We start from the raw sequence: 22,245 nt of genomic DNA, 5'->3' as shown, positions 1-22,245 counted from the left end.
ATTTTGTACACATTGTACGAAAAACAGGAAACAGCTCATCATCACGCATGATGCATTATTTACATGCAGCCGTCGCCCCATAGACTGCATTGTATTATTCATGGTAACGTTAGCCAATAGGCAGCTACGCCGACTCCATGTCACCATAAAAGACTGTTGTCACTTTAACGAGCGTCATTAGCTGGCTGGGTCCGGGGGATTACTGTATAATAGCTGACAGCACGGTGGGGCGTCAACTCATCCCTGTGATCTTCACACAGTCTATGTTCCAATAACACACAAACACACACACACACACACACACACTCCAGCGCACGCATATACACACACACACACACACACACACACACACACGCGCGCGCGAGCGCACGCATATACACACACACACATGCATCAATAAATGCAGTGGTGGAAAGTAACTACTGTAAGTACAATTTTAAGGTATTTGTACTTCGCCTTTATAAAATACTTGAGTGATTTCCAATTTCCAATACTTTTACTTCTACTCCACTACATCTCAGAGACAAATTTTGTACTTCTACTCCACTACAATTATTTGAAATCTTTAATTACTAGTTACTTTGTAGATTTGAATTATTATTACAAAACATACATTAACCACTTCATTAACAATGCATTTCGGCCATTTGAAAATAGCCAATCTACAAGCTCACAATGCGTCGCGATGCGACACATTGTGAGCTTGTAGATCTGCTATTTTCGAAAGATGTTTTTAAAAACTTGGAAATGGGACATTATGCATAATGGGTACTTTTACTTTTGGTACTTTAAGTACATTTTGATGCCTATACTTTAGTACTTTTACTCAAGTACATTTTGAATTTCGGACTTTTACTTGTAACGGAGTATTTACTTAAGTAAAACATTTGAGTACTTTTTACACCACTGAATAAATGTGTGTTCATGCACACACACATGCACTCAGACATGTACACACATACACTTCCATGCACGTACAAATGTGTGGACGTGTGCACGCACAAATGTGTGTTCACACGCACGCACGCACGCACGCACGCACGCACGCACGCACGCACGCACGCACGCACACACACAGACACACACACACACACACACACACACACACAAACACACACACACACACACACACACACACACACACACACAAGGGGCAGTGTGACAGGGATGGCAGTGAGGTGTGAAAGGGAGGCTCTTAGAAGATAATCGATACTGCACTTGACCTTGCGGGCGTTTATTTTTAGACCCACCCATGCAGGGAGACGGGCAGGCAGAAAAAAAAACGCATGCAAGCAAAGCCACCTAGACACATAGAGAGATTCACGGTATATATGTGCACGGACACACACACACACAAAATGCCCAAAACAGTGACCCACCTGATTTCATTTGGAGTCTCTTCTTCCTCGTACTTCTTCTTTTCTTTCTTTCTGAACACCAGCCAGATGATTAGTATGACGATGAGGACGCCCAGAGATATGCCCACCACCGCACCCGCTACCATGCCCACGTCTTTCACATCTGTGTGGGGAGAGAGAGAGAGAGAGAGAGAGAGAGAGACAGAGAGAGACAGAGAGAGAGGAGAGAAAATAAGCAGAAAGAGAAAAGAGACAGTATTATAGACTGAGTGCACCATTAGGAACACCTGTCCTGTTCAGACAATCCTCTGACCAGGTTAACATGGGTCGAGAGAATGATTCCTTATTATTTCAAGAAGTGGAACACCTTGAAGTATGCATGGGAAAAAGTCAGGAAGACTTTAAGAAGCAAACCCTGATGAAATGTGTTGCTTCAAACAAATACACTTCTGCACAAATGTGGCTGGGAGAATCTTCTTCTTAGTACAGCAAGTCTTCCTTATCATCTCACATCGAATCCAACATGTGTTGTGAGAGCAAGATGTAAAGCGAGGTTATTGGAAAGCTTGCTGTGCATAATACAGTCTAGTGTAATGGCTCATTTCAACTATGATTCTACAAAGCGAAAGCCCAATGGAGATTCACCATGCTCCAACACTGGACTCTTTTAAAGCTGCCTTGAAACAACACCTATTCTCTCAGGCTTATGGCAAATAGTTGTTTGTTGTTTTGTTTTGTTGTTTTGTTTGTTTGTTTGTTTGTTGGTTTGTTGGTTTGTTTGTTGGCTGTTCATTGTTTTGATGTAAAGCGTCCTTGGGCTCATGAAAGGCGCTATATAAGTTCAAGCTATGATTATTGGCTTGAATTATTATTAACCAACTATTAAAATCAAGCTTTCAAGACTACATCAAAAGACAACAAATCAGCAAATCACGGTGGTTCTTTGCTCTTTTTACTTCTCCATCCCATTCCATTCTCGTCTACTGTATACTGTATGTGTGCCAGTTATCCCAGAATCCATTTAAAGCTGCAATAAGCTGACTAAAATGATTATTTTGGACCAATCTGTTGGGTGACGACTGCTTAGTAGTACTGCATGAAGCTCATAAGCACAATAGCTTCCTTGGCCAAGCAGCGGGCGGCCGATCTCGTAAGAGCACTATAGAACTCGAACGCTGGGTAGGACATAACATAGACAAGTTACGGATTGCGGCTTTAACCCACTAAGACCTGGAACTGTGCCATTTCTAGATTTGAAGCATTATTTTACACTTTGGGCTATTCAAAAATAGCAGATATACAAGCTCATAGCGCGGCACCGAGTGCCGCGCTACGAGCTTGTAGATCTGCTATTTTTGAAAAATCGTGAAAATGTGTGCAAATCTTTGAATATATATATATTTTAAAGCGAACACTTTTAACTCAAATCGTTGCTTCTGGGGGTCCCTGGAACAAAATATTTTGATGGGGGTCCGCGGCCAAATACATATCATTTTGGGGGTCCTTGACATGAAAAAGATTGAGCACCACTGATATTAGAAACTATTGGAATTTAGGAGACATGTAGAATCGGCTTCAGGTCTCAATGGGTTAACCGGCCCAGCCATCAGCATCAGACCATTTCTGCTGAGCTGCAAGAAGTGTCATTTTCCCCAACAGCTCACCTCACCTCACCCTGTCCTCACCCTGTCCCCTGAAAAGTCTGGAAATCTGTTACCGTGACATTGAAACATAGCTGTCACAGACGAGGTGGTGACCAGTGGCTGCTGGTTTGGAGGATTTGCTGTGTTCCCTGGTGCTATAGCACCGGGGGTGGGGGGTAGAGGGGGACTAGGGGACATGGGAGTACAGGGGTTACGGGCAGTGGTGTAAACAAAGTAACTGAGTACATTTACTCAAGTACTGTACTGAAGTACAATTTTGAGGTATATTTACTCTCCTGGAGTATTTCCAATTTTCCAATCTACGAGCTTGTAGATCTGCTATTTTCAAACATTTTAGTACTTTTACTTTTGGTCCTTTAAGTATATTTTGATGCCAATACTTTTGTACTTTTACTCATGTAACATTTTGAACACAGGCCTTTTACTTGTAACAGAGTACTTTTCATAATGTGGTATTGCTACTAAGTAATATATCTGAGTACTTCTTCCACCACTGGTTACGGAGAGCAGAGGGTCAGTAAGGGTGGAAGAACCTGGATGGTAGGCGGGTATTATGTGGAAAGGCAGTGGGGGGGGGGGGGGGGGGGTAATAAAAGCATTTTCAGCTGAGGGTGGGAAACTACAGCCATCAATCAATGTGGCACCTTGGTGTACTCCCCCTTCAAACCAAGTAAACCAACACACACACACACACACACGCGCGCACACGCACACGCCTGCACCCTCCCCACCCCGCCCCCACCCGCCCTCTAGCACAGGTGGACGTATAATACGCACACTCACGTTGCATGGTGACCTCGACGAGGCAGTTCTCCTCTCCAACATCGTTGCTGGCGGTGCACTTGTAAACACCTGTGCTGTCCATGGTGAGATTCCTCAGGGTCACGAGCTCGGGGTTCTTCAGATCTAGTGGGAGACAAATGGGTTTCACTTTAGTATATGGAGGATAACGGAATGACAGCGCCGAACTGCTTAACCCAATAAGATCGGGAAAGAATCTGTGTCACTTTTAGATTTCTTTGGGCTATTCAAAAATAGCAGATATACAAGCTCATAGTGCGGCACCGAGTGCCGCGCTATGAGCTTGTAGATCTGCATTTGTGCAAACATTTGTAACTCAAACCTTTGCTTCTGGGGATTCTACAAATGTCTTCTAAATCCCACAGTTTTTTTGAAAAACGTATCTATATCAGTGGTGCTCAAACTTTTTCATGTCAAGGACCCACAAAATGATATGTATTTGGCGGACCCCCGTCTCAATAGATTTTGTTCCAGGGACCCCCCAGAAGCAAAGATTTGAGTTAAAAATGGGTAAATATAATATATTCAAAGACACACATTGTTTCGATTTTTCAAAAATAGCCGATCTGCTATTTTTGAATAGCCAAAGTATAAAACAATAGTTATAGCTCAAATCTAAAATGACACAGATGCGTTCCCGGTTTTTCACCCAGTGCCAATTGTCTAAGTAATCCTGGGCACTACAACCCCTCTGCCAACCTAGGGAGAGCTCAGAGCCGAGCTCATGCCTCTCTCGCGTTCCCGGTCTTATTGGGTTAAAAAAAACACCTGGGGTGTGGGAGGGACAGCGTTGTAGCTGGTGTGTTTTTCACACACTGGTGTGTTATCCACTCAGTGTCTCACTCAGGTGGATGGTAAGGTGTACCAACTGACAGACTGGAAAAGGATTTATGGCAAATATTATATTTATGGCCCACAGACGGCGAGGGAGACAGGCAAGTAGATGTGAGATGGGTGAAAAAGCACTAAAGTTGGAGAGACGAGGAGGGAAGGGAAAATAGTTACAGGAGAGAGAGAGATAGAGAGAGAGAGAGAGAGAGAGAGAGAGAGAGAGAGAGAGAGAGAGAGAGAGAAAGCAGTGGTGTAAAGTAACGTAAAACATTCGAGTACTTTTTCCACCACTGAGAGAGAGAGAGAGAGAGAGAGAGAGAGAGAGAGAGAGAGAGAGAGAGAGAAAATGTGTGAGATGGGAAACAGAAAGAAAGAAAGAATGAGAGCTGGAGAGAGCATGGGGAATAAGAGATAAAAGCCCTGTTTTATGTACAGTACTATCTACGTATATTCAAGGTGCAGCACAAATTGCCCCGCTCCTTAAGTGCAAATTGTGCTCGCAAGGTGCCTGGAATTACCATCTGATTTACCGAGGCAGCATCTAATTACACAATCAGCGCATGAGACCCGCCTTCTAGTCAGCATTCAGCATGTGGAGAAGAGCTTAAAGTGTGCAGTGTACTGGGGGAATTTGGAGCCCTCAACCAGCTCCTCATTCTGTGGTGCTGAAACAGATTAATTAAGTACTGTAACAGAACAACCAAAACGGGTGATGCAACGCAACTCCAAGGGATTTTTTTCTATTTTTTTTTTTACAGCTCTGAATCACACAACACATTCTTGAAAACAGATGGCAGGACATGGATATGGTGGTGCTTTGTACTACAGATAACTTGAACATTCATTATGTGTTTTTTGTTTCTGGAAATGTATTCCTGTTTGGTTTAGTTTAGTGATTGATTTAGTGAAGTTCTGAATGCTGTTTTTCAGTGGTGGAAAGTACAATTTTGAGGTATTTGTACTTTACTTGAGTATTTCCAATTTCCAATACTTTTCCTTCTACTCCACTACATCTCAGAGGCAAATATTGTACCTTTACTCCACTACAATTATTTGAAAACTTAGTTACTACAGTAGTTACTTTGTAGATTTAGATTATTATTGCGAGGCATTGTGAGCTTGTAAATCAGCTATTTTCAAAAGATTTGTATACATTTTAAAACGTGAAATGGGCCATTCTGCATAATGAGTACCTTTACTTTTGGTACTTCAAGTACATTTTGATGCAAATACTTTTTGTACTTTTACTCAAGCACATTTTGAATTCCGGACTTTTACTTGTGACAGAGTATTTCTATATTGCAGTATTGCTACTTTTACTTAAAAAAAATCCACCACTGCTGTTTTTCTCATTAACCTTAGATAGGCACGACGGTGTGAGCTCCGCTGTGATATCCCAGGTGCGGCTCTAGATGTTATTTCTCCGGATGCAACACATAGTGTAGGCTAAGTGATGCACGGAGCTTGACTATATTGCTGGGCTGTCATGGGAACCATGCGGGATGTTTATGATCGTTCTTCCAGTAATTATTGCGCGACTACTTAATCTTTAGGCTGCATTTTGATTATTTCTTGATTATCTCAGCACGTCTTTGAGCCCTAATAGGCAATCTGTCTCCTTGCTGCATTTACTGACACAGCAGGCTTCTCATTATATCCTCCCATTATATGCCTGATCCGCCCTTAAATGCATATGCATAAAGGAGAGAGGCACACTTTATGATGGCACAAAAGGTGCATTTAAAATGACAAGCACACTGTGTTCCAGCGGTGTAAAGTAACTAGTACACTTCTATAAATTATTACATTCTAAAACATACATTAACCACTTTAGCCCTATTTTATACCAAGGCTATTTTGACACTCACAACGCGTCGCGATGAGACGTGTTGTGAGCTTGTAGATCTGCTATATCTGCTAGAGCAGTGGTTCTCAAACTTTTTCATCTCAAGGACCCCCAAATTGACACTTATTAGCCCGCGGACCCCCATTTGAAAAGATATGCCAGGGACCCCCATAAGAGAAGATTTTTACGGCTCTCTAGCAGTGATTCTCAACCATTTTAATTTCAAGGACCCCCAGTTTGACATGCATTAGGCTACGGACCCCCATTTAATGGCATTTCTATCCCTGGGACGCCATTATATTGTAAAATCAATGTTAATTTAACTCTGAGAGTGTACAAATGGAACCAAATGGACCCGTTAGGGTCCATTTGGTTCCATTTGTACACTCTCAGAGTTACAGCAACATTTGGTTCCTAACTATCCAACATTTATCTGGGTACCCCCTGGAACCCGCTCAAGTACCCCTGGGGGTCCCCGGACCCCACTTTGAGAACCAATGTGCTAGAGAGAGAGAGAGAGAGAGACACACACACACACACACACACACACACACACACACACACACACACACACACACACACACACACACACACACACACACACACACATAGAGAGCGACAACTGAGAGAATGAGACATTGATGGAAAGTTGATTCAGGAGGAGAGGAGCCCACATCGCCCCAAAGCAGTGAGTTTGTTTGAGACGGGGATGGAGCCGCGCGGCCCCGCGGGACACTCAGTCATCCGTAGCGGCGACAAGCACGTGACATTACCTTTCAACAGAGCCATGAATAATGGCTGCTGACGCCGTGTGTTATCGTCCAATGAAAACTAATTAGACCGAACAGGTGTTGTTTCATAGAGGTCATTAATTTGAAGGTTTTTCTGTCTGGACATGTGCCGTCAAGCATTGGACAGGAGGCTGAGACGAGATTAGACACAAAACTTTGACATTATGGTGACAGGCTTCTTTTTCTTTTGTTTTAACCCATTAAGACCGGGAACGCATCTGTGTCATTTTAAGATTTCTTTGGCTATTAAAAAAATAGCAGATCTACAAGCTCATAGCGGGGCACAGAGTGACGCGCTATGAGCTTGTAGATCTGCTATTTTTGTTCATTCGTGAAAATGTGTGCAAATCTTTGAATATATACAAGTAAGACGCGCGAACGCTGGAAGCGAACGCAGCTCGAAAATATTGTGTATTTACGGACTTTGTGTGTGTGTGTGTGTGTGTGTGTGTGTGTGTGTGTGTGTGTGTGTGTGTGTTTGTGTTTTGACTGTAGCTGCACTCTGGCGCACTCTGTCGGCCGCACCCAGGCAGTGCACTGCACACAGACACACACACACAAGCCGAGCAGACTTTCATAGTAAGCTCCACTTGGGCGGAGGCGCGCCTTCGGCGCGCCTCCTTCCGCGTTCGCAATAAGCAAACATATAAGCAAACATTTGTAACTCAAATCTTTGCTTCTGGGGATTCTACAAATGTCTTCTAAACCCTAATGTTGCTATATCAGTGGTTCTCAAACTGTTTCATGTCAAGGACCCTCAAAATTATATGTATTTGGCCACGGACCCCCATCTCAAAATATGTTGTTCCAGGGACCCTCCAGAAGCAAAGATTTGAGTTAAAATGTTTGCTTTGAAAAATATATTCAAAGATTCTCATGATTTAAAAATAAAATAGCAGATCTACAAGCTTGTAGTGCGGCACTAGGTGCCGCGGTATGAGCTTGTAGCTCTGCTATTTTTGAATAGCCAAAGAAATAAAAAAAATGACACACAGATACATTCCCGGTCTTAATGGGTTAAAATAAATGTCAACCTTAATTCTCATACCATCCACATCTGTCAAAGAGACCTTGTGCAGGAGAAGTCCTTTTCTACTCACTTATCAAAAGTCGAAAGTTGAAATATAAATGATGTCAAAATATAACTCCATTACTATAGTATTTGGAGTTGTAGAGTATATATACCTGGTTGTGGTTAGTGGTTATAAAGCAGGAGATGGAAAAGAGTAATGATTGGGATGGATGGAGGCATATACCTCAGGGCTACTGCCAATCCAATGTTATTAACAAACAAGATGGGGGAACAGTTTGCAGTTGTGTTCCGCAACTTAATTACTGTGGAGACTTCACAGACTAATGAAGAGATCAGATAGAGCACAGTGCGTGTAGAATTCACCAGAACAAGACTTGATGTTTCAATGTCACACAGACAGACATCCTCCTCACTCCTCAGAGTAACAAAGTCATCCAAGGACTGTATAGGCTCACATACAATCCCTCCATAAAACACAATAGTGGGTTTGAAGTTTCTGGGACAATTCAGCAGTGGTGTAAAGTAACTAAATACATTTACTCAAGTACTGTACTTAAATGTTGAGGTATTTTTTGTAGAATTTCCAATTGTCTGTACTTTTACTTCTACTCCACTACATCTCAAAGGCAAATATTGTACTTTTACTCCACTACACTTTGAAAACTTTAGTTACTAGTTACTTAGTAGATTTTGATTGTTATTACAAAACATACATTAACCACTTCAGCCCTAGACACATTTCGGCCATTTGAAAATAGCCGAGCTTGTAGATCTGCTTTTATCAAAATATTTGTATACATTTTATACAGTTGAAAACTTGTGAAATGGGACATTCTGCATAATCAGTACTTTTTACTTTTGGTACTTTTAGTATATTTTGATACCAATACTTTTGTACTTTTACTCAAGTACATTTTCAATTCCGGACTATCACTTGTAACAGAGTATTTCTACATTACAGTATTGATACTTTTACTCGAGTAAAACATTTTGAGTACTTTTTACACCACTGCAATTCAGGGACTTTTGTGAGATAGTTTAGTTGCCTTAACTTGGTTCCCTGACAAGTTAGAAAAGTTAGACATGGATTATGACCAGGCTTATGACTAGAACTACAGTATATGTCTCGAATCTCTGGACTAAGATGGTATGTTATGGGAAATTAAAAGCCTCCCCTCCGACTCCAAAGGTGCCATGTGCCCTTGAGTGAGGCACTAAAACACCTGCTTGCTCCAGTGAACATGCTCAGCGGCCGACCTTGGAAAACGGTCTGTATACAGCCCAGCTCCCAGGTGTGAATGGGTGGAACTGTACTGCATGAATGTGAAGCAGGCTGTAGCTGTTGCCATAAAAAGAGCATGCATGCTCAGAAAAGCCCCTCATAGAACAGTAAAAAAAAAATATATATATACAGTATATAGAAACAGGCCTGGAATTTCGTCATTTTAGGGGCAAGGCTACTTGGCCTTCTGTGTTTTTCTTTAGGCACAAAAGGCCAAATGCCAGGGCAGGAAGGCCATCAATAAAACAAGATTTTAGTCCATTGAAATAATTACCAATCAAAGTTACTTGATTGGTTTAAAGATGGGGGGTTAAGAATTCAGAATCTCAACAAAAGACATTGGTGTCTACATGACAAGAAGGAGACACCGGTGTCTACATATTGACAAGAAAGACACAGAGGAAAAATAACGGATATATAATAACGGATATAAACATTTAACTGCAGAGCATCCAAGCTTTCACAGGACTCTATAGGCTACCGTGGTGTGAGACGCACCTGCGTGCTAGTGTCATTACTTACCTATGAGTGCCAGGTTTGGCAGCTTGCCCAGACTCTTGCCCTTGTCCAGTACTCGCTCCCACTTGTAGTTGATGGGGTCTGAGCCGTCGCTGGACTTGCAGCCCAGCTTGACGTCACTGCCCTCCAGCAGCTTTCCGTCCATCCAGCACTTTGGCTTCGAGGGCTTTACTGTGGGAACAAGACCATGGAAGAGTCAGAATCAGCATCACTGTCATCGGTATAAGTACAGTAACTGCAATCTGAATGATGACACACTGTACGGAGGTTCAGAGCACATGCTGCCACACTATAGGGATTCAACTTACACATGATGTAATGCAAGTGCAAGCAGGAGATTTGGGTCAAAGTATTGTTTTAAGATAAGATAAGCTAAAGCTTTATTCATCCCTGGAGGCACAGGTACAGTATGAGCAAATGTCAAAAACAAACCAAGATAAGTAAAACATGGTTTGGAATATAAAAATGAATATGTCTATCAACAATGAATATATCAAGGAATGAGCGTATGAATGAGTATATGTCAACAGTATATCAACAACCACTATATGAAGAATATATGTACAGTCTATCAATAAATATAGGCTATGTACATTTATCAACAATGCATATCAACAGTGAGTGTAGGAATTAGTATACATGTAAGCTAAGGCATGGTCTATCAACAGTCTATCAACAATTAATATATTTACAGTATATGAAAAGTTATCCTAACAAGCATAATGTAAATATTCGGCTATGTACTGTACTGTACATCCTAGTGTCCACACACAGGAGTCAGTAGTCCAAAAGTCAATAGCCAGTAAGAGAGCCGGTGCATGTCTTAATGGAAGGGTCACACTTGGTTGTCCAGGCACATGGGAATGTCCATGTGGCTGTATGGTGTGCCAACGATGAGTACAGTAACTGCAATTGCAACTGCAACAATGATTGTGAGCGCCTTTAACGTTTTTTGAAGTAGTTTGACAGTAAATTTGTCTTGTGTGTATGTCCCTTTTATGCCCATAATTGGAGATCCCTTTTGTCATCAATATGACGTCATCGTAGTATTAGCGTCAGAGACCGGCCTGCACTAAAATACTCAAACAATGGGTACAACGGGTTGAATAAGCGGAGGGGAATGTGTTCCCAAAGGGCATGCTTCCCAAAAGGCATCGTTCCCAACAGGCATCAGCCTAGTAACGTAAAATCAAGTTATTACTTGAATTTATTAGGTTATTAGGTTATCTAATAGCATATTCCCAGTCCAAATGTATAACATGTGTTTTCCATCAGTAAAAGCAACACACACACTCTCTCTCTCTCCCTCCCTCCTCTTTTTCTGTCTCTGAACACAAACATAAATCCTGGGACTGGCAAACACACTCCCATTTATATTGATTTATGCATCTCTTCATGTTTCAAAACAGCCCTTTTGATTTTTCATTAGATTTCTATCTCACCTACAAAAGTATCTTCTTATTTCTCACGTTCTCTTACAAATCACATAGAACACATTAACCACTGTAAATCTGTCATAATAGGCGAACATTTGGGGGGGAATGAGGGATCATGTATAGACCTCAGAGGGACCCCCGTTCAACAAATTATACATACATTTTTAATTTCCGGACTTTTACTTGTAACAGAGTATTTCTTTATTCATGCAGTATTGAGACTTTTACTTAAGTAAAAAAAGCAAGTACATTTTTCCACCACTGGTTAATGGCAACACCAACATGCTGTGTGTATCATGTCAGCTTGGATTCTAGCTCGTCATTGTCTCCCTATGGTGCACAGTAAAATAAGACTCTGTATTTCACACGTGTACGCCTCCACCCAGACCATGAAGGCCTGCAGCTACACAGGAAAATCCCCAGTGTTAATGTATCCATTAGTAACTCTGAGAGTGTAGAAGGTCAGCGGTTCCAGGCTGGCGCCCATGGGCCTGAGGGCCAGGCCATGTATAATACATAATAATAATAATAATACATACAATATATATAGCGCTTTTCAGAGTACGCAAAGTCGCTTGAATGTATGAGATGAACTTGCTGTGATCTTTCCCTTCACACTGCTGATGCTCTAGTCTAGAATATTCTTCCCTTGTTTAGGCACACACGGGGAGGTGGGGGAAAGTGGAACAAAAATCAGGACAAAAACACAAATATTATTTGAATTCCCTGCTTGGCTCATTTTTATCTACTATTTTCCGGCCTTTTTCAATGTCATCCAATGTTGATGTCCTCACAAGTGTAGATTCCGCAAAATGTGTGTGTGTGTGTGTGTGTGTGTGTGTGTGTGTGTGTGTGTGTGTGTGTGTGTGTGTGTGTGTGTGTGTGTGTGTGTGTGTGTGTGTGTGTGCGTGTGCGTGCGTATTTACAGATAACACGCGCGTCTCTAACCCTCCAGTCCTCTATATCCCCTCCATCCCTGCCTGGTGAAGCAAGCCTGGTGCTCACACGCTCAGTAAGGGAGGTAATGAGAGGGGAGCAGAAAGATTCTGCTGTGGATCTTCAGCCCTCTGTCAGGGTCACTTAGGTCTAAATACAGCAGGAGCAGGAAGAAATCATAATGTAGCTGCCTGTGTACAGATAGCCAGATACACACACGCACACACGCGCACACGCACACACACACACACACACACACACACACACACACACACACACACACACACACACACAATCAAATCATGCACTCTCTACACCATGGAATGTCTTGTGCATAAACACTAGACAACAAACACAACACAAGCATGCACAAACACATATGCACGGCACGCACACATACCCTCACACACTCCACACCAACACACACACACACACACACACACACACACACACACACACACACACACACACACACACACACACACACACACACACACACACACACACACACACACACACACTGTCTCATGCCAGGCCAGCCGCCAGCTCGACTGCCAAGCCATTATCTTAGCGCGGGGGGAGCGAGAGAAAAATGCAAATGTTCGTCTCTCTCAAAATGGAAAGTGTCACCGCAAAGCTGAGGGCAATTTGTAAAAATCGAGGCTCTAACTTACTGAAATGTCTTTGTGGGGAGAGTGGGAGGAGAAGAGAGGGAGAGAGTGAGAGGATTAAGAGACTGTTCCATTAGAGAACCAATAAGCGCGCGTTGGACTAATCTCCCATGATGTTTTAATAAATCGCTTCACTTTCTGACATTGAGAACAATCTCGCACTCGTCCCATCGGACGACACGGCCCAGCCCTTTGTTGTAGTGCTGCTACTTCCTCTCTCTCTCTCTCTCTCTCCCTCTCGGTCCGTCCTTCAAGGTCATTGGTTGCTTTGACGTGTGCAGAGACAGAGACATGATTGTGTTTGTTTTTAACCACTGAGCCAGTTAAAACTAAGCCACTCATAACTGATCTAAGTATATGCCGTAAGAAAAAAAGGAAAGCAAACATTCTGCAGAAAAACGTGCAAGTGCCAATGGTGATTTTTTCCTGTGGTTTGTCAACGCTCCAGGCAGGTTTAGTCATGAGTTGCCCAGAATAGACAGGGATGGCTCAAGACACCAGGCGTAAATTGAAAACAGATCAGTGAGCAATATTGAATTAACCTAAGTAGCTTATCTGTAGTTGATTCGACGCCCGCAAACTTTCCTCATTGTCATTGAGGAAATGTTAAATGCACACGTTGGACAGACACGCGTTAAACGTGAAAATCATTTATTGCAAAGATTGTATTTGGCAGTGAGGCTTTGCTCCCGCGATGCTCCAGAAAGAAATCTCACAAGCATGACACTGACTTAATTCTGAGCCCACAACCAGTCTAGATAACTAACCAGTCACATTTTTTTAATAATGTTTTGATCAGATTTTTGATTTTGATTGAAAAGGGTTTACAGTGTTTTTTTTGTTTAGTGTTTATTTTTGAGCAGCTCTAAACATGCCTTCTTTCCCTTCCATAAAAGCTCAAAGGGAATGCCCCTTTGAGCTTGTCTGTTTCCCCTCCTTGGTGTTTTGGTATTCCCTTTGAGTTCCTCTGTATGTAGGCTGGAGGCCATCACCACAGAGTCTGAGCTGTTGGACAAATCTATCTCAGATCTGAAGAGGCCTTTGAGAGCTGATTCACGTGACTGTAGTGCAGGAGCATGAAGAGCACCTCAAAGAACCAGAGAACCCCTCTGATGGGGCTGTAGGTGCTGCTTAAATGTGATGATAAAAGGGTTATCATGAAAGGGATGTTGTAAACCGGTGGTTCTCAACCTATGGGTCGGGACCCCCAGGGGGGGTCCCCACATGCTTTTTTTCTGAGTATGTTTAACCCCTGTGGCTTTTCACTAGACACAGCAAATACAAGCATGTAGTTATAAATCCATCATATTCTTCACTTTACAAGTTTTTCAAATCATATTAACGATGATGACTGTGATGCGTCAGTAAACTGGTCAGCTCCTTTGAAAGCATGTACCATGAATTCAACTTCAAATCTGACCCGCTTTGCACCTGCTATTGGTTGCTCAAAGGGGATGGCTGGGAGTGTTTTTTTAAATTCATAACAATAACAAAAGGGAGATAGTTTAAAAAAGAGCCACCCGAGATTCTAAACCAGCAGTATCACATTTGTGAGCTAGCTCACGTTATTCCCCTAGGGGAAAAAATTAGATTGCCTACAAGTATATTAGTCTGTTCAATTTTACAACACGCAGGGGGTGATGATGACCTTCCGCAGACGACTGCAGAGATCATTTCTTTCTTTCTCTTTTTCTTTCAGCCACTGAATTCATTAACCAAAACCAAAATGCTATTTTTAGATGTGAGGTAGTGCCGCTGCCTTGCACCGCAATGCTGGGTACAGAACTCATATTGAGCAGGGTTGGGATTTCTATTCCCTGTGTTACTCAAAGGCTATATAACAAGTCATTAAATACTAGAGTGCCATTGTTATGGGTTCAATTTCCTTTGCAGCACATCACTGTCAGGGTTTAGATCATTCCATTCCCAGTGGTGGAAAGTAACTAAGTAGCCTACATTTACTTAAGTACTGTACTTAAGTACAATGTTGAGGTATTTGTACTTTACTTCAGTATTTCCAATTTCCAATGCTTTTACTTACACTCCACTACATCTCGGATCCACGTATTGTACTTTTACTCCACAGCATTTATTTGAAAACTTTAGTTACTAGTTACTTTGAATATATTATTACAAAGCATACAGTACCCACTTCAGCCCTAAACACATTTTGGCCATTTGAAAATAGCCCATCTACAAGCACTCAATGCGTTGCGATGCGACGCATTGTGACCTTGTACAGTAGATCTGCCAGTTTCAAAAGATTTGTATACATTTGAAAACTTGTGAAATGGGACATTCTGCATAATGAGTACTTTTACTTTTAAGTTTAAGGAATTTTGATGCCAATACTTTTGTACTTTTACTCAAGTGAATTTTGAATTCCAGACTTTTACTTGTAACAGAGTATTTCAATTTAGCAGTATTGATACTTGTAAAAAATGTGAGTACTTTTTCCACCACTGTCCATTGCCATTGTTAAATGTATGTGCTGTTGCATACATACATACAGTGCAGTAGGCTATGAGGTGCCATGGATGGAAGAATCTGTGCGACTGGCATGTTAACGGTCATGCTAACTTAATAAATCATTTCTGTGGCCTACATGACCCAGCCACATTTCTCTGGTCTCACCTCATCAAGAAACCAATCCAAAAAAACTAACAGCATGACCCAAATCAAATCACGCCGTCTGAATCAAATAGAATCATTAGATCAGTCGGCATGACAGAGGAAATGTGCCAGGCTAATGATTCACTGATTAGCTCCTGTGTGTGTGTGTGTGTGTGTGTGTGTGTGTGTGTGTGTGTGTGTGTGTGTGTGCGTGTGTGTGTGTGTGTGTGTGTGTGTGTGTGTGTGTGTGTGTGTGTGTGTGTGTGTGTGTGTGCGTGTGTGTGTTTGTGGGCGCGTGTGTGCGCGTGTGTGTGTGTGCGCGCACGCACTGATGCGAGTGTGTATTTGTGTCTCTGCAAGCCTCTGTGTCTCTCGGTGTGATGTCTACACGTGTTTGTATTCATGTGTGTGTGGGTGCATGCGCATGCATGTGAATGTGTGTGTTCACAGTGTCTAAGTTTGTCTATATATGAGTGCATCTGTACACACGTCTCTGTAAATATATGAGCATGCATGTCTGTGCATGTACATGTGTGTGTGTGTGTGTGTGTGTGCGTGTGTGTGTGTGAGAGCACACACTCACCCAGTACAATGAGGTTGACTTGGCTCCAGTGGTACTTCCCTCCAGTCTTCACCTTGCAGTAATACTCCCCAGAGTCGGTGAGCAGCAGGTCACTGATCATCAGCGAGGCGTCGCCATTCAGGTACTCCCCGGCAAACGACAGGCGGCTGGCCTCCGCGCCGGTGGCCTCGTTGGTGTACACCTGACCCCCGAAGAAGGTGATGATCTGGAGGGGGCATGAGGAGAAGGAGGAAAAATGTTTAAATAATGTTTTATCTAGGGTAGGTAACCTCACCAAAAAACATGTAGTAATCCTGGTCTCTATACTGCCTCCCCCTGGTCAGCCGGGGCGCCGGCCTGATGGAGGGGAAAGGAACTGGTTGGAATAACGGGTTCCTTCCACGCGCTACGTCCTACCAGGGAAACTCCCCCCCTGTCAGGTGATAAGAAGTGGCCTGCTCACTCCTCATGCATTGAAGGAAGCATGAGCTCAGTTCGGGGCTCTCCCCAGGCTGGCAGAGGGAGAGTAGCACCCAGGATTACAAGCTTAGGCATTGGCACTGGGTGAAAAAATGGGTTACAAAATCGTGGGATAAAAAATACAAATAAAGATAAAACATAAATAATATTAATAATAATAATGTTTTATCCATAAATGTGATATTAACCTTTTTCTTGATGATTTTATCCATTTAGTCGTTATGCCAATTCCAAATCCCCCCATTTTGCCCCATGGTGAGCTTGTAGATCTGTTACATTTGGAAAACTTGTGAAATGGGACATTCTGCGTAAGGAGTATTTTTTACTTTTGGTACTTTGAGTATTTTGATGCCATGTCCCGTTTGCTGATGAATGAACGTTCGCTTTTTGACAGTTAAACTGGGTAGCCATTTTTATATGATGCACATCTTCCCTATGAGAGTTTAGTGAGGTCATGAGGTCAATGCTGGCATGATAGTGACACTAGTGTATAGTATTACTGAAACTACTGGGGAATCTGAAGATGTATACTTCCAGTAGTACAAGTAATTTTTTCCCCGATGATGGCCTTTTTTTTTTTTTTTTAATTATTGCAGAAATAGTACAAAGTCCCCCCTCCCATTCTCACAAGCTCCCTCTCTCACTTTTATACCCTTCTCTCCTTTTGTGTCATTGTACCCCCCCCCCCCCCCCCCTCAGCCTCTCTTTCTCTCTCAACACAAACAAACACAGCTGTCACAGTGGCCTATTACTCAGGGCTAGTGAGCACCTGCAGATGGGGACTGCTAAACGCTGGTGCCACAGTGTATCAGCGCCACACAAGCATGGGGCACCTGCTGTGACCACAGGTGACGACTGGCCATTTACACACAACACACACACGCACGCACGCACGCACGCACGCACACACACACACACACACACACACACACACACACACACACACACACGCACATGTCCTCAACAACCACCATCCCTTGTATCTCTAGACATAAATGCGCGCACAAACAAACACGTGTACAACACACACGCGGTACTAAGCTCTGCCGCTGCCACGGGCGCACAGCGACAGCCCTGGCACCTGTGCTGCACTGGGTAGGCTACTGTTTTGCATGCGTCAGCCTGTGGGCACACTTCTGTTGCCTTCATGAATTTTGGATGTCGAGTACAGTATATACTTACACAGGTGTACGTGTTAGATTTGGTACGCTTGTGGCTATACGTTCTGGGCTTATTCTGAACATATGCTTATGTGAGTGAGAGAGAGAGAGAGAGAGAGAGAGAGAGAGAGAGAGAGAGAGAGAGAGAGAGAGAGAGAGTGCTGGTGAGTGTAAAAAATAGGCCTTTAGGAAAGACAGCCCATGGTTGAGAGCTTCATTTGCATTTAAAATTAGCTTGTATGTTGGTTCAGTGAGACATTGAATGCCCTATCACTGAGAATGACATCCAGGAACAATTATGCAGTATTTTATATATTTAGCCTTTTATCATGTAGCATTAGCGTTAGCATGTTGGTCTGGGTGGCAGCCATGTCTCCTCTGGACATGCACTGTCTGCTAGCCCCAGCGCTTGTAGCCTGTGCACTTGTGCTAACAGAGGCCTATCACTGAGAATGACATCCAGGAACAATTATGCAGTATTTTATATATTTAGCCTTTTATCATGTAGCATTAGCGTTAGCATGTTGGTCTGGGTGGCAGCCATGTCTCCTCTGGACATGCACTGTCTGCTAGCCCCAGCGCTTGTAGCCTGTGCACTTGTGCTAACAGAGGCTAAATGCTGACAAGCTGCACTCTTCCCTCTCACCATGGCCTTTGAGCGGAACAAAAGAATGATTTATTCATTCCGCCACAGGCACAGTCTCTTTTCCTAATCAAATTTTCAAACGTTTGATTTTAATTAATGGCGCCGCCAATGTTATCTTCCCGATAAATATTCAACGCACTGTGTGCAGCCAGCCCCCTCCTTCCCCCCACCCCAGAAGCATCAAAGCATTACACTTGTTTTCACCCCTTATTTTCTTTCATTCACTCTCCCTTCTGTTTCCTCTCCATGCGCCTCCTCTTCTCTCATTTTCTTTCCTCCCACCGTTAATTCTCCCAGACGCCAACGAACAGATCACTGCACTAACAAATGAATTCAAAATAAAGGAAATGAATTTCTACTGACACTGAGAGCCTGTTGAGATTTCACAACAGCTGCCATATTAAGTTTCATTATAGGGTAGGAACAAGGCAAAGCTGAAAAAACAAACAAAACCTGTCTTAAAGTTATCAGTACTGTCTTTTGTATGTTTGAGAGAGACAGCCAATTAAAGTCTAGCTCAACCAGGTGATGTTGTGAGAAGTAGCAAACTGTCTTACCGTGACATTCTTGCTACACTGCAAAGAGTACACTCACTTAATATTGCATTCATCTTAAAATGATTGGAGGGAAAATTGCACTGTGATTTAATATTAAGTCCCAAAATGGCATATGTCCTTGACTGATTTGAAAAATATTCGGGAACTGAAGTCCTTGGCCTGCTGGCAGTTACTGGGGCAACAAGAAATATGATACAGATCCGCCAATTAGTAAAATAAAAAGAAACATGTCATTTCAGTCTTCTATGAGCTTCATGAGTAATAAATAAAAACTGAAGCATATACAATATACTGTACACATGCATAGGGAACCACTGCAGATCACTCTGTGTTTCAATGTATTGTTACTATTGTTTAAGTTACCTGTGAACCTACCTCACAATGCAAGAACATTTTGTACTTGTTATGAGAAGGAAAAAAAACTCAGAGAAGATGTACTGTAACTGTACGTACCATAACTGTAATACAAAATGAAAAAGGTTTAGTGGGAAGTGGAATGGAGAGGTGGAGGTGACAGCTATAAAATAAGTAAGTAAAAAAAGTCCAGAGGTTTATGATTACAGAATGAATTTTGGAACATTCTGCGCCATGATTGTTCCTTTGACAGCAGCACTAAAACATGAAGCTTTCACACTAACTTAGGTCTTAGGGCATTCAGTCAAAGTATAACTATTCTGGCTGATGTTTAAAATCAATCAGCATCACTCAAACAGGGCAAGGGAACTAGGGTTTCCAGGTTTTTTATCCGGGGAACATTTTGCTGAAGTCTCTCAGGGCAAAATGTCAGGTGAAAATAATTCCCTCTAAGTACAGTATTAAAATAGGCTAAAATTACATTTCAATTTCAACGCCCTGCAAATTTCCACATTGGGATTTCAGCTAAATCTATCCTGAGCGTGCCAAACTGGCGACGGCAGCCATCCTGAACCCTATCTCCAGTGTGCCAGCAGAGAAGGTTTTCTCTGCAGAACTGAATCAAGTATATGCTCATTGCAAGCTGTGTAAAGCAGTGGTGGAAAAAGTACTCACATTTTTAAAAGTTTAAAAGTATCAATACTGCAATATAGAAATACTCTGTTACAAGTAAAAGTCTGGAATTCAAAATGTGCTTGAGTGAAAGTACAACAGTATTGGCATCAAAATGTACTTAAAGTACCAAAAGTAAAAGTAATCATTGTGCAGAATGTCCCATTTCAAGTTTTCAAATGTATACAAATCCTTTGAAAATAGCAGCTCTACAAGCTCACAATGTGTCGCATCGCGACGCATTGTGAGCTTATGACTTATGAAGCGCAGCAGCAGCAATAGGTTATGTTAATTTTCTTTTAAATACGATTGTATCTGAGAAATGGCCTATAGTTAATGGAAAGTATCTGACTTCAAGTCAACAGTGACATGCCATATTTTAAATGCTATGAGCCAAATTAGGCTCATAAGGTAATTCTTTGTTTGTTTGTATGCATTAAAAAAACAAATAATGTACCACTCTCTGTTTGGAGTTGGGCTTCTGCAGTAGCCACTCAATGTCGATGGACTGGGAGTTTGACTGCCAGAACTGATGATGGCACGGCAACGTGGCATTGTCCCCCACAACCCGCTTCATCTCTGTCTGGGCGCCCACTGACAGCAGGCCGAGCATCACTGAGGGAGAAAAGCCAAGAGAGAGAGAGAGAGAGAGAGAGAGAGACATACACACTGTCAGATGGGAGAGGCACAAGCTAGATCCAAACTTGAGACAAGAGGCAGATGCTGGAAGGGAACCGCGCCAGTACAGGAAATGGAGATGGAAGTAGCAGTGGGAGATATGACACAGAATCACAATCATCATCTGACAAACGCTGAAATATGTCAGACTCTCACATACACTGAGGATAAACAGCACGAAAAAGCTTTTTTATTTATTACTTTATTTTTTTAATGGGAAATGGATGGAGAGAAGGCACAGTAAATGGGAGCCTGGCACACAGACAGGCAGGATCTGAGTTATTATCATGTGTTGTTTAATTTGTATTTAAGCAGATATTATGTGAACTAAGGTTCCTATTCATTGCATTGAACTGGGGAAGTGGTTCAGGGATGGGTGAGCATGCACATCCATAGTGTTACAGTCCTGTATTGTTGACCACTGAGTAATTTCATTGGAGTAAATAGACTCATAAAAAAATATTATGAGTCTATCAACACGTACGTATATTAACATGATAGTATATGAAGAGCCTTATTGTTCAATGCCAACGATGGGCTTCACTTGAATAATGCTTCACTTCATTTTATTGTGCACAACGCGTTTGGCTTCGTCAGGTGCCTGACGAAGCCAAGACGGTGAAACGCACAAGCTTCCTTTTCTAATAAGGCTGAGAACACACCAGGATCAAAGAATAACAAGTATATTAAATGGATAGAGAAGTGTCTTGTGGACACTGGAGGTGTAGGACATTATGGACAACAGACTATTAGCGAAAACAGCTCTATGCTTAAATAGGACACAAGTCAAAGGTCATATCTAAACTGGGACTTGAGGCTATATCAAAGGAGTTATTAAGGGTAAATTTAGACAACAATCTGTTGTAGAGTCACAGTGAAGGCAAGGTTGTACACACAAGATCCTAACTATTACCAATCCCGAGGCTGCTCAGCAGCTGGGATGCACTAAGTATGTCTGTATTCATAAACAGTAGCAGTAATCTCTGTGTATCAGCGTGTGTTTATCTGTACATATTGGTCATTCGAGTATGCAGGCGCATGCACATGTATGCATGTGTGTGTGTGTGTGTGTGTGTGTGTGTGTGTGTGTGTGTGTGTGTGTGTGTGTGTGTGTGTGTGTGTGTGTGTGCATATGTGCCTGTGCATGCCGTGCATGTGCTTGTGTTTGCCCATGTGAATGTCTCCCTGTGGCTTTGTGTGTGCTTACATCTGTGCCAAGTTGTGCTCCCATGTATATATATGTGTGTGTGTGTGTGTGTGTGTGTGTGTGTGTGTGTGTGTGTGTGTGTGTGTGTGTGTGTGTGTGTGTGTGTGTGTGTGTGTGACTTTGGACCGCGGCCAGATTGTCAAGGCCT

At 42.4% G+C, this 22,245-nt stretch overlaps 1 protein-coding gene across 1 annotated transcript in view; it reads right to left on the bottom strand.

The window, feature by feature from the left end:
* clmpb (CXADR like membrane protein b) overlaps positions 1-22,245 on the bottom strand; it is a 104,503-nt gene that overhangs the window by 7,618 nt on the left and 74,640 nt on the right. Inside the window, exons 2-6 of the mRNA XM_084065418.1 lie at positions 20,670-20,827; positions 16,365-16,569; positions 10,129-10,296; positions 3,806-3,928; positions 1,380-1,521 (exon numbers count right to left, since the gene is read on the bottom strand). Of these exons, the coding sequence (XP_083921544.1) occupies positions 1,380-1,521; positions 3,806-3,928; positions 10,129-10,296; positions 16,365-16,569; positions 20,670-20,827 (796 nt within the window). The remainder of the gene's footprint in view (positions 1-1,379; positions 1,522-3,805; positions 3,929-10,128; positions 10,297-16,364; positions 16,570-20,669; positions 20,828-22,245) is intronic.

The sequence above is a fragment of the Gymnoscopelus microlampas genome (genome assembly GCF_963454915.1).
Source record: "Gymnoscopelus microlampas genome assembly, chromosome: 8".
NCBI lineage: Eukaryota > Metazoa > Chordata > Actinopteri > Myctophiformes > Myctophidae > Gymnoscopelus > Gymnoscopelus microlampas.
The sequence above is the reverse complement of the archived record's forward strand: the minus strand, read 5'-3'. Positions and strand labels throughout refer to the sequence as shown.